At 50.0% G+C, this 17,769-nt stretch overlaps 1 protein-coding gene across 1 annotated transcript; it reads left to right on the forward strand.

Annotated features, from left to right (window-relative positions):
* Positions 1-9,717: 9,717 nt before the first annotated feature.
* Positions 9,718-17,339, forward strand: ELOB (elongin B). Its single transcript, XM_037157270.2, has 3 exons — positions 9,718-9,888; positions 11,164-11,269; positions 17,161-17,339. The coding sequence occupies exons 1-3, from the start codon at positions 9,733-9,735 to the stop codon at positions 17,271-17,273; spliced, it is 375 nt and encodes a 124-aa protein (XP_037013165.1). The 5' UTR covers positions 9,718-9,732; the 3' UTR covers positions 17,274-17,339.
* Positions 17,340-17,769: the final 430 nt, after the last annotated feature.

Genomic DNA, 17,769 nt, shown 5'->3' on the forward strand with positions numbered 1-17,769 from the left:
GATAAACTCCGAGGTCACCTAAGGCCCCAGATAAATCCGGCACTGTTTCTCAACAGAGTAACCAAGGCAATAGTGCTCCATACCCACCTTGACCCGGCTTTTAACGCTGGGGCCACTGTCTTAGCTACTCGTTTTATCTCCCAGTCGGCCCCAGATATTAGAAGGAAACTGAAAAAGGCCAAGGATGGCCCCCAAACCCCCATCCGAGATCTCGTAAATATGGCATTTAAAGCTTTCAATAACCAGGAAGCAGAGGCTGAGGCTGCCCACCAGGCTCGCCTACAGCAAAAGACAGCCCTGTGGCTGGCGACAAACACGGGCACAGGGGCAAAGCTTAAGTCCGGGCCAAAGAACACCCCACCAGGGGCCTGTTTGAAGTGTGGCAAAGAAGGGCACTGGGCCGGCCAGTGTCAACCTTGGCCACCAACGAAGCCTTGTCAGATTGCTGACATCTTGGCCACTGGAGGGATGCCTGTCCCCTTAGAGGCTCGTCCCCGGCGCCTCCACATGGGGGACCAGCCAATCAAGGTGCAGACTTTTCCCAGGCTGCACCAGAACTTCTCAGACTCCTAGGCGATTGAAGCGGCCTGGACTCGAAAACCCCCATCACTCTCGCCAACCCCAGGGTAATGCTGCAGGTAGTAAGTCCATTTCTTTCCTAGTGGATACAGGGACTACCTACTCTGTTTTACCATCTTTTTCAGGACCTCTTACTCCTTCCCAGATCTCAGTCATGGGGGTTGGTGGGACCCTGTCTCGCCCGAGACAACCACCCCCCCACCCCCCCACCCCCACCCCCGCTTAACTGCTGTCTGGACAGGTTTCCAGTTTCCCATTCATTCCTTGTCACACCCTCCTGCCCTATTCCACTTCTAGGACGGGATGTTCTCCAATTATTAGGTACCACTCTTCAGATCACACAAAACCTGACCCCTTCCTCCTCCCTTATCCTCCCACTGGTAGAAAACCTACTCACCCCTCCCTGAGGGACCAGAAATGGCAGACCTCTAGCCCCTCCCCTCTATGCTCCCATGACAGCAGGAAGTAGCCGGACTGAACAGTGGCACTCATCCTATCTTTGATAGGAGTTTGGAGTGTTAGGATGGGCGGGGTAGGACAAAATGGCAGCTGAACTACAACCTGGAAAAGACGGCTGACGTCAAACCAGATTGCTGAAAGGGTGGGCTTTATCCGCATAGCAACCCGAGCCCGAGGAGTACCACCAATGATATATTGCCGCTTTGTTCAAAGGGGACCAATCCCTAGCTTCCACAAAGAATGCCAAGTAAAATAAAACCCTGCCATATTCCCTGCTTGAGCATGCAAACCCCAATAAAGCTCTATACTGCCTTTGTGGCTGATTGGCATTTCTTCCTCATAGGAGCCTAAGAAAACCTTTCATGTTTCACCCCCTTCTCCTAATCTGTAATCTCTCCTCCACCTGTTAAATCCACAATCCAGTGCCTTCCCTGCTTCCTCCTCCAGGAGTTGCTGGGACACTGGAGTCTTCAGGTTAGTTAGACTCAGCGTTTCCCCACCCTCAAAATAGACCCCTCCCTGACCTTGGACCTTTGTCTCCCCACCCCTCCTCCCCCAGGCCCCTAGTCCTCTGCCACCCCTCGCCTTCCCCTTTGTCCTCTCACAGCCTGCAGGCAGCCTCACATGTCCAGACCCATCATGGGGGACCAGGATCCCCAGGGCCGGAGAGTGGCCGAGCATCCAGCACCACGAGGTGCATACGTGTGGGGGCTTGCTCATTGCCCCACGCTGCACCGTGGGTTCTGACTGCAGCGTACTGCTTCCCAAAGTTAGCAGCCACCCACCAGGCTCAAACAAGAATACTGGGATGAGGGAAAGGGGAGACCTGGAAGGCACAGGGAAAATGGGGCGCCACTTGGCGTTGGCGCTGGGACGGGTGCAGCACCGGCGGGAATGGGCCAACCTGGGGATGCTTCTCCTGGGTCCCACCTCGCCCCACGATCTCTCAGCGCCTGGGGCAGAGAAGGCTGCCCCCACCCCCTGCCCATGCCTTCCTGGTCTACTCTGAGGGCGTTGCTACAGCGACCTGGCGCTGCTGCAGCTCCCTAAGCTCCAGCGGGGGGGGCGGCTGCCTGCCACTGGGTACACCATGCTAGGGCAACCTCTTCCCAGGTGTGGCAGAGGGTGGGGCAGGGGGCTTTGGGGGAGGGTCGGGAGTTCCTCTTCCACCTCCCTCTGACCTGGAATCCCACCCACCACTGCCCTTTAATCTGGGATCCAGTGCCACTTCCAGGAACCCAACTTCCTCCCTATCCTGGCAAGTTAAGAGGTTTCTTCCACTCGCCCTTGCTTACTGGTACACACTCTTATTTTTCATAAGTCTCCCTTCTTCCCCCAGTGCCACTCCCAGAGTGGTGCCTCTCAGAGTAATGACCTCGTCAGGGAGTAAGTGCCATTGTTGGATGTGCACACTTGTGACCACCTCTACCACCTAGGCACTAACGTGCCTCGTGCTGAGCAAATAGTGTTATCAGGGAACTTGTGCTTTGCCTCCATCCAGGGCCACAAAGATGCCTGTCAGCCTTCCAGGCTGCCTGGAACCTCTGGAGTCCATGCCCCTGTGCCCAGCACCCTCTCTCCCTTTTTACCCAGGATCCAGGAGGTACCACCTCCAGGTTCAGCATCCTGGCCCCCAACCCAGAAGCACGACCCAGGGGACTCGAGCAATAGGACTGCCTTCAGTCTCCGAAAGGCTGAGGCCTAAGCTTTCCTTCCTCGGGAAGGGTGACGCTGGGGGACCCCTGACCTGCTTGAAGTCTTGAGCACTGAATCCTGGCGGGCATGGTGAGCTGGGGCAAGGGCTGTACCCGTGCCCTGCTGTAAAGGTGTATATACCAACGTAGCCCTTGACAACCGCTGGATTCAGGCTTGTCTCAGCCTCTAATGTGGTGACAATGACCTGCAGTCACATGCTGGGGACCCTCAGCTACTTGGTCTCTCTGGGAACCTGCACGACCCCCACCCTGGCCACTTCTGACTTGAGGCTCAGAGGCCTGATAAAGCTAAGGGGCCACCCATCCATCCATTTATCCCCTGCCTTCTCCTCGGGGCCTAACCAAACCCGAGGCCAGCCCTGCTCCAGGAACCTCCCATGTGTGGGGGTTACTCTCCTGCCATCCCCTCCCTGCTCATTTATTGTCCTCAGCTCCCACCAGGACCAGGCAAGTGACCTTCCAAGTCTGGCCTGTGTGCCCCTCATTTTCTGGAGTAAGTCAGGGAGAGCTGAAGTGTAGAGGGATTCAGCTCCAAAGAGATGGTTCTACATCTCTAGCTTTGAAGATGGTGGGGGGTGGTCAGCAGCAAGGAACTGCGAACAACCTCCAGAAGTTGAGCGCAGCCTTGGCTGAAAGCCTCTGAGAAAAAGGAAACATCTGCATTTTGACTACATGGAACTGAATCCAGGCACCACCTGACCAAGCATGGAGGTGAATTCTTCCCCCAGCCTCCAATGAGAGCCCACCGGGCCAAGTCCTTGATTTTAGCCTGGTGAGACCCTAGGCAGTGAATCCAACTGAGACCACCCAGACTTCTGGACTACAGATTTAATAAATTTGTGTTGTTTAAAGCTGCTATGTTTATAGTCATTGGTTACACAACAATAGGAAACTAATCTAAATTTTGCCCCACCACAACGGAGGTACCTGGGCAGCACCAGGTTCAGGAGACTGAGCCACCTAGCATCATACCCTCTGCCCAAAAGGGGCCAGGAACCCCCAAGCAGGCCTGGTTGGAGCTTCTGCTGCCCTTGTTTCCACCCCACCCATGTGTCCATGCCCTGGGGGAGTCTGAGGCTGGGCCCTAGCCTTGGCCAGAACCTCCAGACCCAGGCCCCCTGTATCTGGAGACTGGCTGAGACCCTTTTCAGCTCCTTGCCCAGCTTCATGTTTCTGGGACCTCCCACCTCCTCTTTTCCAAGAATCGCCCATCCCTGTAGATAGAGCGCAGTTTCTAGAGCTGCAGAAGAAACAAGAAATAACAAAACCTGGAAAATCCAAAACCTAATCTTTGGAGTTGACAGCAGCAGTGGGTAAAGAAGAAATGGGAAGGTGGTCATCAAAGGTGCAGGCTGGTGGCAGGCCCAAGTGCAGCTGCTCCCACAGGGGCCTCAGCCTGTCTCCCTCCTTTCTTTTCTCCTGGAGAACGTAGTTGTGATAGAGTACTCAAGAGTTGGAAAATTTTAGTTTAAGGTAAATACTTACAAGCCTAGTAAGTAATGCATATGTTAAAGCTTTTGTTTCAGATCCTACAGATAAGGCCCATCCTGGCTCCAGGAAGAAACAGCTGACCTCCCAGGGCACTGCTAGAGACCATCTCCTGGGGACAAGTAGAGGCACCCAGGCCATTGTGTTCAGGGAGAGACAGACTGACCACCTGCCCCTGGGAATGGCTAACTGCCCAGGGCGAAAATACTGCAGTTTTTTAATATAATTTTCCCTGAATTTCAAAACCCCTCACCGCACTTTATTCTGTTATAAAAGTCTGGTCTGGAAAGAAAATGTAAGACCCCTCCACATCTGCTGCCTCCACTTCCTCCTACCCCAATAGTGTGGCCTCCCAGCCCCTCTCCTGTTGGCCAGTTCCTGGTGTGAGAGCCTCATGGGGTTGGGCGAGTCATAGCTCTTAGCATGGCAGACTCACCAGCATGGTACCCTGTACTACAGCATTCTGTCAGCAAGGTCATAGGTGGGGGCTGGGGGGGAAGCGTGGCTTGGCTCTGCATCCTGCCCCTGGCCTCACCATGGCTGTCTCACCTGCCAAGCAACAGGCTGGAGACTGCGCCAGGGGCAGGGGTTGTCCTGGAAACTTCCAAGCCCGGGATGCTGGGCTCCTGTTTGAGGCAGGCATTTCCTAGTTGCCAACCTGTTCCAGTCTGTGGTACTGCAACCAGATGGCCTTGTCTCTCCCAGGGAAAGGCATGATTCTAGGGGGGATGGGGTGGGGATTAAGAGGGCAGCCCTACCCCATTTTGACTCCTGGTGAACATTAGCTGGAGCACCAACTGGGCCAGCCTAGCATGGGTGGCAAGAAGGACCCTCCTATCCCCAAACCCCTGGACTCCATCTTTACCTGCCTCATTCTGGGAGGTCTATTGGATGCCTCTCAGAGACTCCTTGGCCCTCACCATCCACACCCTCTCCCCCCTCTCCCTCCTCAGTAGCACAGGATCTAAAACCCCTTAACTCTCCGTACACAAAGATGCTGATATTAAGAAGGAAACTTCCAGGCTGGCCAAGTGTAACAGGGTGCAGTGGGGTGGTGGGTGGGGGGGCACCCAAACAAGAGATTTGTAATGGGGTCCAGAACTCAGGGTGTCCAGGAAAATATTAGAAAAAATATATATGAACTGGGGGATGGGACACATGGAGCAGGGCCATTGAGAGCTATTTTGCATAGCAACAGCTTTGCATTTAACCTCTGGCATGGTCATTTAACATATCTATAATCTTTAACTGGTTTCATAGATATGTTAAATAGCTGTGGCCATGCTTTGAGAGCCAGGGGGATAGAAGTGACATCCACCCAAGATGAAACTGGGAGGCAGCTCCCCCTGGTTACAGCGCCTGTGTGAGAGCTTGGAGATGACTGGCTCCATGCCATGAGGCCACACCTGCCCGGCAGTGACTTACCATGGCAGCCAAGTAAAGCTGGACAAACAGGGAATGCTGGCAGGTGTAACTGATTGTGGGAGGAGTCGGAAATGGGGCTTCAGAGGGAGACTGCCACAGGGATTTAAACTCAGGTGCGGCACCCATGGCAGGTTGGGACCTTGAGGCTTTGGCATGCTCCCTTTTGCCATGCAGCTTAGGAAGCAGGAGAGACTTTGCCTGGAAGAAAAGGGGTGAAAGAACTCTTGCTGGTGGGCCATGAAAAGGTGCCCCATGGTTTTGGATTAACTGGAGATCGAGGCAGCAACCCAGCTGATGGTGCCGGGAACCTGAGCCACAGACCTGTACTTTTTTTCCTGAGATATGGTACCCTGGACTGGGCAGAGGGAGAAGGAAGGGCTGTGTGCATTTGTGGGTATACTAAAGGACTTTAGTGTTTTTAATGAGGGCATTAAGTCATTACTCGAAGTCTATATAACTTTTAAATAAATAATTCCTTTCCTTTTCACCAGTCCCTTGCATTAAGAGACATCTTTCCCCATGTAGTGGGTAAGGCGAACCAAGTAAGGGGTGGGGGGCGACCACTGGAGCAAAATAGGGGTCCTTTCAATCACAGTATATCGTTCACCCCACCTCCTGGGTCTGTTCTGTAACACAAGGACTCGCCCCACAAGTTATGTGACCAACACCTTCCGACTCAGAGGACAAAGCCCATGCGGAGGTCAGCCTGGAGGTGATGTGCTAGCAGGGAGCCACTGCTGCTTTGAGGTGCAGTGAGGGAAGAATCACAGAAGCGACTTCAGGAGTCTCCTGAGGAACCAGGGAGTAAAAGGAAAAAATAACTATAGTTTAGGAAACATTTATTTAGTGAAAATGTTACAACAAGAGGTCTGAGGGGGGGCAATATTTGGCCCACCTAGGGATGCCAAAAACTGCTAAAGAACGGGCCCCTCCCAAGGACAGAATACTAATATCTACTGGGCTCTTCTGTCCGCCGCCAATTGGAAAGACATCTCTCAATGCCAGAGATTTGTGAAAAGGAAATGAAATGTTTATTTAATGCTATTTAGGTTTAATGTCTCCACTAAAATATCAAAGTCCTTTAGGGTATACACCTACACCCACACAGCGCTCCCTTCTCCCACCGTCCCAACTCTGGGTACCGTAAATCAGGAAAAGAGCACACATCTGTGTTTCAGGTTGCTGGCACCGTCAGCTATGTTGCAGTCCAGGCAGGATCTCTAGTTAATCCAAAGTACTGTGGTACCCTCTCATGGTCCACTGGCAAGAGTTCTTTGTACCCAGTTCCAGTCAAAGTCTCTCCTGCTTTTCAGGCCCCGCGGCCAAAGGGGCACCCCAAAGCCGCGTGGGCCTCTTCTACCAAAGCTGCAGGGGTTCGCACTCCACCAAAAGCATGTGGCTTTCTTCCTCACCTGGCTGCAGGGATCTCCATTCTGGCAAAGCTGCATGGTTTTCCTTTCCACCTGGGAAAGAGGGGGTCCGCACTCTGCCAAAACCACGTGGCTCCCTCTTTCACCTCGCCAAAGAGGGGGGTCCTCACTCTGCCCCAAACTGTGTGGCTCTCTCCTCACCTGGGCAGTTATCCCCTCATGTCCTGGAGCCAATCTTTTTCCAAGCTCTCACACCGGCACGCTCCCTCAGGAGCTCAGCCCCTAGTTCCATCCTGGGTCCAAGCCACTCCCTTCTCCCTGGCTCCAAACTTGGCCATAGCTATTTAACATATCTATGAAACCAGTTAAAGGTTATAGATATGTTAAATAATCATTCCAGAGGTTAGCTACAAAACTGTTGCAATGCAAAATAGCTCTCAATGGCCCTGGCTCTATTAGTCCCTTCCCCCTGGGGGGGTGGGATGGGTGAGGACATCTTATATGTCTCTCCAATATTCCTATACACTTTGAATTCTGGACACCATTCCAAATCATTTTTGGGGGCCCGCCCCTTGGCTGCACCCTGTATCAATAACTGTTGGGAGAGGCTCTAGACACTTTACAAAAGGTTATATTCCTATCTTGAAGAGGAGGTAGGTGGGTAGACCTTAGTAACTGAGGTGTTTGACATCCAGGGCCATCCACTGGCTTCTCTCTGGGTGCTACTGTTAAGGGCAGGAAGAGGAGTGGAGAGGGCCCCCATTGGCCAAGATGGTGGCAGGGGGAGGTCCTTACACTGAGCCTGCAGAAAGCTAGAAAGATGGACAGGACCCAAGCACGCAAAAAGCCAGCAAGATAATTGGATAGGAAAAATAAAACAAAAACCCTCCCCTCCCTATCTGTAAGGACTACCAGCTTGAACAGGAAAAAAAGATCATCTTTGTGATGGGAGTTCACCATTTTCCCAGGTTGTGGGCACCTGAATAAAACCTCTTTCCTTTTGCACCAACATCTGCCTCATGAATTTGGCAGCCAAATCTTCGTTTGTTCTGTGTGACACAGCATGTATTCTCTGACACACACCATCAATGGCCCAGGTGAGGACCCCCCTCTTCTGGTAAGTGGTAAAGTGAAAGGAAAGCCTTTATCCCTTGCTCTAGCATAACTGTAACGGGGAGACTCGACAGAGTTCAATATGCAAGAAGAAAGGCCTAGGCTATCAGTAAGGACGCCCCCACAGAAAGGCATCTAGTAAGGGTAATAAGTCTATAGGCCCTGCTGGAGTCCAAGTGGATTTATCCAGGGAGGCTGGCAGGGGCCCAAGGCACCTGGGTTCAGGAGCTCCTTTTCCTCCTCCTGGGCAGCAGAGAACCAACTTCTGCCATGCCTGCTGCTTCCTCCGTTAGTTTGATGGGCCCACTCCCTAACACCAAGAGTAGCTACTCCGGGTCCTTATGCCACAATGCCTCTCTGAACTGGATGGAGCAAACTTATACCTAAGGCTGGGGCAGGGAAATGGGGTCAGTCCTTGCAAATGGTGGCCTGAAGTCCAGGATTTAAAACCTCCTCAAAATGGCCACCAAAGAGCCTGGAATCATATGTTGGATCCTTGAGACAGGATAGCAAGAAGCTAGGAATACACATGGGCAAGTAGAATAGGGAAACACACGACAGGCAAAATTAAAGCTAAACAGTTGAGCACATGATCTTCATATTTCCTAACCAGAAAATACATAACCTCCCTGGCCTTTAAATCACAGAACTGGGGCAGGGCGCGGGAGGTAGAGGAATTCTAATGCAGAGAGGCTACACCGGAACAAAGGAGCCAGTTTAGAAAGAAGCTGCCAACTTCCCTTTCAGCTGCCCCTCCCAAATGAAATAGCACCAGTGCATTCCCCCTAGGAATTTCCCCCTCCCAAATCTGTACGTTTCTCATATATAAACTTGTTTCAGAAAGCTCAAGGTTGGTATTGGGGTTTAACTCAGCACCTTCTCAGACTGCTAGCCTCTGTTGTTAATAAAAGCAAAATTATAATCCAGTCCTTGGGTCTGCTTTCTGGCTGAGCAATGACAGCAGCTGGACCCCTGGAATGGCTTGCCCTCTGGTTTTACCCTCAATATGGCAGACCAAGTCTCACTGAGATGTGAATGTCTTGGCTCTAGTGACCAAGAAGCACATCATTCACTCACTTTCCCTGGGATGTGGGAGGACCCTACGCTCCTAAAGCTAGCGCCTCAAATAAACAAAGGAAACCTGGGCCTGGGCCCGAGCCTCCCCCTCAATGGAAGTCGCCTTTATCACTTCCAAGATGGCGTCCTCCTCCTGAGTCCCTCCCGCGTCCTCCACGCGGGATCCCAGGTCCGCTCGCACCACCTCACCCACCCAGCCAACCGACCAAGGACCGCACCGCGCCACGACGCCAAGATGGCGACGGACCACGTGACCGGAGCGACTAGCTTTCTGATCACTTAAAATGGCAACTGCAGGGCGGGTCTTCGGGGGTGGGGCCGCAGGCGCGGGACTCACTGGAGGCCGGCGCGCGCGGGCTGCCGGGAACGGGGCGGAGCGCGGCCGCGCCGGCGCGTCGAGTGGGAGAGGCAGCCGCTGCGATGGTGAGCGGGCTTGGGGGGGAGGGGCGCTGGGCCGGGGGCGGCGGGGGCAGTGGGCCTCGCGGGGGGGCCCGGGCTCTGCGTTCATGCCAGCCCGCTGCCCCCAGGACGTGTTCCTCATGATCCGGCGCCACAAGACCACCATCTTCACGGATGCCAAGGAGTCGAGCACCGTGTTCGAGCTGAAGCGCATCGTGGAGGGCATCCTCAAGCGGCCGCCGGACGAGCAGCGGCTATACAAGGTGCGGCCCCTCCAGTTCCGGGCGGGCGGGGGTCTGGCGAGGGCTGGGGATAGGGATGCTCGCTGCCCGGAACCGCCGCCCCGAGCCTGGCAGTGGGCACACGACAGTCTCATCATTGATATAAACAGTAGTGGATGCCGGGGTCCAAACTCCCTGGCGTGGGGCCGTTGTTCGGACTCGGGGAGGTGAAGCACCGATAGCGCTTGGCACACGAAAGGTGTTGATTAAGGATGACTTTAAAGTCGCGCGCCAGACCTTGTGCTGAGCGCCGAGGGCCAGCATCGCATCTGATCCGTATAGTGGTCCCACCCGTAACATGCTGGCTCTTGGCATCCCTGCTCTGTTATTAAGAAACTGAGGCCTGACGAAGTGGCCACTTAACAGCCCAAGATCATTGGCAGAGCCCGGATTTGGTACTGAATACCCTTAATCTTCTGCAGGCACATCAGAATCCCACTGCACTTTCCTGGGTCCCCCAGACACTCCTTAATACGAAGAAATGAAAGGTCTGGATGAGTCAGATCCCCCTAGTTCCTCACACAACTTTTTATTACTCTCCAACCTGGTGGTGTTCTAAAACACCCCCACTCCTTTTCTCTTACAGCCACCTAGTTATTTAGCAAGGATGGCTTGAGGTTTGGGGGTTCTTGTGGGGGAGCTTAGTGTGTCAGCCCCTGATTGAAGTCTGACAGCATGAGGTCCCTCACCTAAGTGCACTCATCTGATCATGGCCTGTAAACTGGTAAAATGGCCTTTTGCTCTAGGCTGAGTGTCAGCTCTCTTGGTCTCTAAAAGCCTTTTCTCCTATGCTGGAGCTTTCTCTAATAAGGATCCTTCCTGCCATCTGTGACAATTCCACTTACTGTACTATTTCACTCAGTGAAACTTCCTGGCTGCCGGTTGTTGGGAATTCTAGTAACTCCTATTTTACAGATAAGAAGACTTCACATTAAACACATTACTTCTTCCAAGGTGGCAGAGCTGGTATTCAAGCCGTGTCTGCCTGTGGCCAGATTGAGTCACTGTCTCTTGAAATTAGGTTCACCTGAAGTTTGGGAAAAAACATTCCAGAAATCCTACCTTGGGAGGTTCTGATTTGGAAAGTCTTTAGTGTAGCCTTGGAAACTGCTTGATAAACTTTGGGGTGGGTCGGGACCCTGCTTTGGGCAGTCTTCCTACCCTTATTGATGTCCACTGTAGTTGCTGACCAGAGAAGTCTGTGGGACTTGACCTTCCTGGGGCCTTTCCTGAGACCCTGTCTGCCTCTCTCCTCAGGATGACCAACTTCTGGATGACGGCAAGACACTGGGCGAGTGTGGCTTCACCAGTCAAACAGCTCGGCCACAGGCGCCAGCCACTGTAGGGCTGGCCTTCCGGGCAGGTGAGAGGGACACCTGTGGGGAGGGTAGAACAGGGTTGACAGGGAGCCTGCAGTTGTTCTTCTGAGCCTCCAGGATAGTGTTTGCCCAGCCCACAAACATCAGGTGATATCCTGTGACAGTGTGTTTCCCCACCCACAAAAAAGAGAAGCAGACAAGATGCTTATAGAAATTGACATGTATTTCAAGAAGGATTCAGAGATCCCTGTTCATGATGCCAACTTATGTTTACAAAGGAGTTGTTTTTACCTTTTTTTATTCTCATCCTCCCCCACTCCCCTTCCACTTTGGCAGTCATCAGATTGTTCTCTAAATTTGTGGTTGTGTTTTGTTTCATTTATTCATTTGTTTTGCTTTTTTCGTTTTCACATATGTGTGAAATTATAAGGTGTTTGTTTTTCTGTCTGACTTACTCCATTTAGCACAGTACCCACTGGGTCTATCCATGTTGTCACAAACAGCAAAATTCCATTACTCTCGCTGAGTAATATTCCATTGTGTATGTATACGCATATATACTACATCTCTGTCCATTCATTTGTTGATGGATATCGATCATCCCTATGATTCGGATGTTGGCACTTTTAGAGATGTCCCAGAGTCATCTTACTCTCTCCTCGTGTTTTTTAATTCTTCTTTCTTCATTCTTTACTGTTTGACTGTTTATTTCTTCCTTGTGTTCCAAATCCTTGATCTCCAGGTTTCTTCCCTTCACTGTTGGTTCTCTGTGAATTTTTCTGGATTTCACTTAGTGTAGCCTTCATTTCTTCCCTTATGCATTCACTGTACTCAATGAGTTCTCTGAGCATCTTTATCACTAGTGTTTCAAACTCTACGTATGATAGGTAGCTATCTTCATTTCACGTAGTTCTTTTTCTGGAGTTTTGATCTGTTCTTTCATTTGGGCCATATTTCTTTACCTCATCAATTCAGCGGCCTCCCTGTGTTTGTTTCTGTGTATTAGGCAGAGCTGCTTTGACTCCCGGTCTTGGTGCACCTAGGTGGAGCCTTAGGTATTGGCCAGGATGGGGCAACCCACTTCACTGCTTTGTGGAGCTATATGTAGGGCAGGGGTCGGAGAGGGAACAATGCTGCTTGTTTTTCCAGTGACTTTCATCCACTTCCTTTGTGCAACTGGCACCCCTCTAGCTGTTGCCCTGGAGGTGGTTCCCAGAGTAGGTAGGTTTGCATACATTCTAGGACTGTGGAGGCCCTTTAAATGGACTCTCCTGAGAGACCAGCAGTTTATTCTGCTGTCCCAACCTCCACTGGTTTTTACAGCTAGAAGTTTATGAAGCTTTATTCCCAGCGCTGGAAGCCTGGGCTTCTTGATCTGGCCTGGGGCTAGGATCACTCGCTCCTCAGGTGTCGCTCCCAGTCTTAATCTGCCACAGGTGGATGTGGGACCACAACATTGCATGGGCTGCTGCCGCTGCTGCCATCTGGCCACCTGGCCACCTTCATGCTGTGTCATCTCCACACTGGCCTCCTGGCTTTGCCCCTCCGACCCGTCTGGATGAATATTTCTTCTTAAATCCTTAGTTGTTGGACTTATAAAGTTTGATTTTTCTGACAGTGCTGGTTGTTTTTTGTTGTGAAGTTAGTTTTGATCCTTTACAACTATGGGTGTGGGAGGAGCTGAAGTGTGTGTACCCATGCTTCCATCTTAGCCAGAAGTCAGTTTGCTGGTTTTGTTTGGGTTCCTTTCTCTTTGTTCTATGTTTTTTGTAGGTCTTTGGTTGCCGTGAGGCCTATGTACATCATTCTATATCATCTATAGCAGTCTGTTTTAAGCTGATAGGTGTTTAAGTTCAAATATATTTAATTAGGACTATATTTTTACTCCTCCCTCTATACTTTATTCATATCATGTTTTAGATCTTTTTTGTGTTATAATCCTCTAAAATGACTTGTAGTATTGTACTTTGAGCTGAGTTTGAGATTTTTTCTTTTTTGTCATAGGTTTTTACATGTCTGATTTACTATATTAAATATTTAGCTTTACCTGTAAGATTTTTTCTTCATATTTTCTTATTTCTGGTTATGTACTTTTCTGCTTAAAGAGACCTTTTAATATTTACTATAAAAGTGGTTTAGTGGTGATGAACTCCTTTAGTTTTTTCTTCTCTGGTAAACTCTCCATCTCTCCCTCAATTCTGAGTGATAACCTTGCTGGGTAAATTATTCCCAGTTGCAGTTGCCTTTCTTTTAGTGTTTTTTAAAAAAAATTTATCTTTAGAAGGGAAGGGAAGGAGAGAAGGAGAGAAATATCAATGTATGGTTGCTTCTGGTGCATCCCCTGCTGGGAACTGGCCTGCAACCCAGGCATGTGCCCTGATCAGTCCACTGAGCTACACCAGCCAGGGCTTCTTTTAGCACTTTAAAAATGACTTGCCACTTCCTTGTAGCCTGTAAAGTTGCTGCTGAGAAAGGTGATAGCGTTAAGGGGTATCCTTTATATGTAATTCATTGTTTTCCTTCTGCTTCCTTCAAGATTGTCTTTAACTTTTGCTATTTTAATTCCTATATGTTTATTTTTTTCTTTATTTTTCAAGTACAGTTTTCTGCTTTTTACTCCCTTCCCAGCCCACCCTAATTCCTATATGTTTTGATTTAGGTCTCTTTGGGTTCATTTTGTTTGAAAGTCTCTGTGCTTCTTGGGTGCCTATTTTCCCAGGTTAGGAAAGTTTTCAGCTATTATTTAAGTTAAGTTTCTGTTCCTCTCTTTTCTCCATCTGGGATGCCTGTAATTTGAAATGTTTGAGTGCTTGATATTATTTCACATGTTATTTAAACTATCCTCATTGTTAAAATTCTTTTTTGCTTTTGCTTTCCTGATTGATTTCCACTAGTCTGTCTTGTAGGTTGCTCATCCATTCTTCTGTATTAACTAATCTTTTCATTTCTTCTACTGTACTTTTCATTTCAGTTACTGTATTTTAAAGGTGTGCTTGATTCTTTATTATACTTTCTTTTAGTTGAAGTTCTAAGGTTGGAGAGATTCTTTATGACTATTTAAATTCTTTATCAGGCAAATTACTTGTCTCTGCTTCTTCAGTTATTTTTCTGTTGGTTTTACATGTTCATTCATTTAAGATATATTCTTTCATTTTCTTTGACTTTGTTTATATGAATTAGACAAAATAGCTATCTCCCTCCCCCAGACTTGAAAAAGAAGCAGCCTATGTAGGCTGTGTGTACTGGTTGGTTTTGGCAGGCTGGGGTTACTGGCCCACTGAGCCAGAGTGGTTCCAGGTAGGGTTGGGCAGCCAGGTGCATGTAGTAATGCTTTTTGATCTACGTGCTCCCTTTGTTCAGGGCTGAAATGGGCTCAGGCGATGTGTCTGGAAACAGACTCTTAGGGACCTTGCTGGTAGGCAAAGCACCTGGATGGAGCCCATGACCACCCTATGAAGGAGGAGGAGGACATAAACAACTTTCGGGAAACAACTGCAGTGTCTCCACAGGGAGGCCTTGTGTTTGTGGCCATGTCCCATTGTTTCCGGCTTGTTTCCTCCGTGGGGAGGCAAAAGCCTGTGAAATGTAGCCAAGAACACCCAGTGGTTATCTTGCAGGTAGGCCAAAGCACTGGGATAGAGAGCTCCCCACCCTATTAAATGTAGGGTAATGTAAAAAATGACACTCACTGGTTCCCTGGCCAGACAGTTCCTGCAGCCCCTAGAGGGCTCCGTGGCTTCCCAGCCTTCTCTATTTGTTGTTCAGAAACTCTTCATTCAGCCCTCAGTTGTCTTGCTGGAGTAATTGCTGTCTGTATACTTGAGTTTGCTAATGGTGGGAGCAAGTTTAGCATCCTCCTGTGCCACCACCATCTTAGACCTTACTGAGAACTTACGGAGTACCTGGCCCTGTGCTCTGCATTTTATTTTCACTGTACTACCTCATCCTCTTGATAGCCCTGGGAGGTAAGCATTGCCATCTGTATTTTGGAGACGTGGACAGACTTGCCAGCAGTCGTGTTTAGTTATGGTTCAGATGCAGGCTGCCAGGACCTTACCTGAGCTAGACACCATGTCAGGCACGCTCTCAGCAGTGCATCACTTAATTCCTCAGCCTCAGTGCAAGCCAGACTTGTGCACGTCTTAAGAATGAGTAAACTGTATGTGGGGAGTTCAGATCATTTGCTAGGACTGCCAGATCCAGGTCCTGCCTGTCTCAGAACCTGTACTCACATGAACCCACATGCAAACCCTCCTCAAAGTTTAGAAACCTGAGGATTGGGGTTGATGTACTTCCCTCTAGTGTACCCGTGCCTCAAAAAAAAAATAGTGGGGAGAGATTTAAATTTTATTTTTTGTCTTAGGAAACTTGAAATGGGTCATAAAGCCTTTTCATAGTTGTGGAGCCAGGGGCTGTGTGGATGGCTGGGTAATTTTGATAAAGTTACAATGAATTGTTTTTCTGGCTTTCTGTTAAGAAAACCAAGGGCTGAGGAAGGGAGCCTACAGCCTTAGCCACACTTCAGTTTCATAAGGATAACTGCTAGATTTCAGCAGTGTGTCCTCAAGCAGCTTAACATCCCCCAAAAGCCCCTACCCCCAAGCCTGAAATTCTCATTTTCATCAAGGGGTGTGCTACTGGAACCAGCTTCACAGCGAGGCAGCTTGAATCCTCATGTATCCCAGGCCCTGGCCTTGAAGTGCTCGGTAAACAGAAATCTTGAATTCCTTTATGTGGGTTCCTGCTGACCCTTGCAGTGATGCTGGCAGGTGTGGAGCCTGTGCACTTTGTTCAGATCAGATTTTGTACAGGGCTGCCTGCCCTTCAGAGGTGAGAACTGAAAGCTCATTGTCTATTCTGCTTCCTGAGCCAGGCAAAGGCACCTTATAGGCTTGCTCAGCTCTTGGAAGATGTTGGTAGATCCTTTTTTACAGATGGTAGAGCCTACACTGTGGACTGGACTGCCTGCTCTTTATGAATTGTTTCCTTGCACAGCTTGCAGGACAACACACTGGTGTGTCTTCTCACCCCAAAACTGTCTTCAGTTAGGGAGATGACAGTATCCAATTCAAGTGTTAAATGGAGGCAAGAATTATCACTTTGGATTTGTGGTTTCAGTCGTGTCGTAACTTCAGCACTATTGAGGGCTGGATAAATTTGTGTGTGGTTGGTCTTGTGCATTACAGGATGCTTAGCAGCGTCTCTGAACACTATCAGAAATGACTATACCCACTTAATGCTTTTGTAGACCCACCCACCCCCAAATTATGACAACTCAAACTGTCACTAGACATGACCAAATTGGGGTGGGGGGCATTAATAGAGTGAGAACCCTGGGCCAGGTAGAGGGAACAGTCTTCTTGGTGGGAAGAAAGTGCAGGAGAAAAATGAAAGGGGGTTCATTTGCTCTGCTCTGAGGTGACAATTGAACCTCAGAGTTCATTTGAACTCTGGAAGGCCTTCCTAGAGCCACTGTTGAGTGGGGGGAAAGCCCTGTTCAAAAGAAAACAGCCATTTCAGCTAGTTAACTGCTCCCTAGGAACTGGCCATGGGGCTGCAGTAGTTGGTTATGTGGGATGGCTGGGGGAGGGTTCTGGAGGTGATGTTTAAGTTGAACCTTGAATGTCAAAGTGCAAAGGCCCTGAGTCAGAAAGAGCTTGATGGGACCATGAAGAGCACAGTCAAGTGATGGGAGAGACATGATGGTAAGGATCTGGTATTTTATTCGGAGTAGGTTAAAAGCTTTTGGAAGGCCAGGCTCAGGGAGGGGAGCAGGGTCATGTTGGCCCTATAAAGAGAGGTGAGACATTCCAACAGGGCCACTAAACCCAGCCAGTTGGATGTAAGTCAGGGTTGTAGAGGAGACACATTTTGTAAGGTTGGGTGTTTGCTTAGAGGTGGCTGTCCCTTCCAGCTCCCCCATTTTTCTCTCTAGATGATGCATTTGAGGCCCTGCGCATTGAGCCCTTCTCCAGCCCGCCAGAGCTGCCTGATGTGATGAAGCCACAGGACTCAGGAAGCAGTGCCAATGAACAAGCTGTGCAGTGAAGAGAGCCCAGCCCCAACCCCCCACTGCCCCATACCCCCCAATAAAAGATTTGGGTGTCTGCCTGATTGTGGCCTCTTTCTATACACCATCTCCTGACAGGTTCTCCTTGCTTGCCAGCTTGCTCTGCTGGGCCAAAAGCTCTTTGGGCCCAGCAATTCACCCCTAGTCCAGCCTGCCCTCAAAAGGCCACAGGGAGAAAACTGGGAGGAACCCAGAGCCCCAGGCCAGTCTTAGACTGCTTCAGCCTATAGACAAAAAAGTTAGACATGGTTCTATTCATTCACAGTAGTCTGCTTGCCTCCCTGCTGGGTCCCAGACAGGTACCTCTGGTCTGTCCTGCTGAGAGGTGAGGAACAAAAAAGTCAGAACCAGTGTGTGATCTTAAAAGGTGGTTCTACATGGGCCCCACAGCTCTTGAACTCTAGTCAACAGAAGGGGCAGCTCTTCTCCCTGCCCTTCTCCAATCCCTAATGAACAGCCCATAGACCAAATTCC

This window comes from Artibeus jamaicensis, unplaced genomic scaffold (genome assembly GCF_021234435.1).
Source record: "Artibeus jamaicensis isolate MK-2021 breed Jamaican fruit bat unplaced genomic scaffold, CSHL_Jam_final contig_700, whole genome shotgun sequence".
In the NCBI taxonomy this organism is placed as follows: domain Eukaryota; kingdom Metazoa; phylum Chordata; class Mammalia; order Chiroptera; family Phyllostomidae; genus Artibeus; species Artibeus jamaicensis.

Coding starts and splice junctions, on each gene's coding strand:
- ELOB (XM_037157270.2), top strand. CDS start 9,733: ATGCCAGCCCGCTGCCCCCAGGACGTGTTCCTCATGATCCGGCGCCAC. Junction 9,889..11,163: donor ACGAGCAGCGGCTATACAAG/GTGCGGCCCCTC, acceptor CTCTCTCCTCAG/GATGACCAACTTCTGGATGA. Junction 11,270..17,160: donor AGGGCTGGCCTTCCGGGCAG/GTGAGAGGGACA, acceptor TTTTCTCTCTAG/ATGATGCATTTGAGGCCCTG.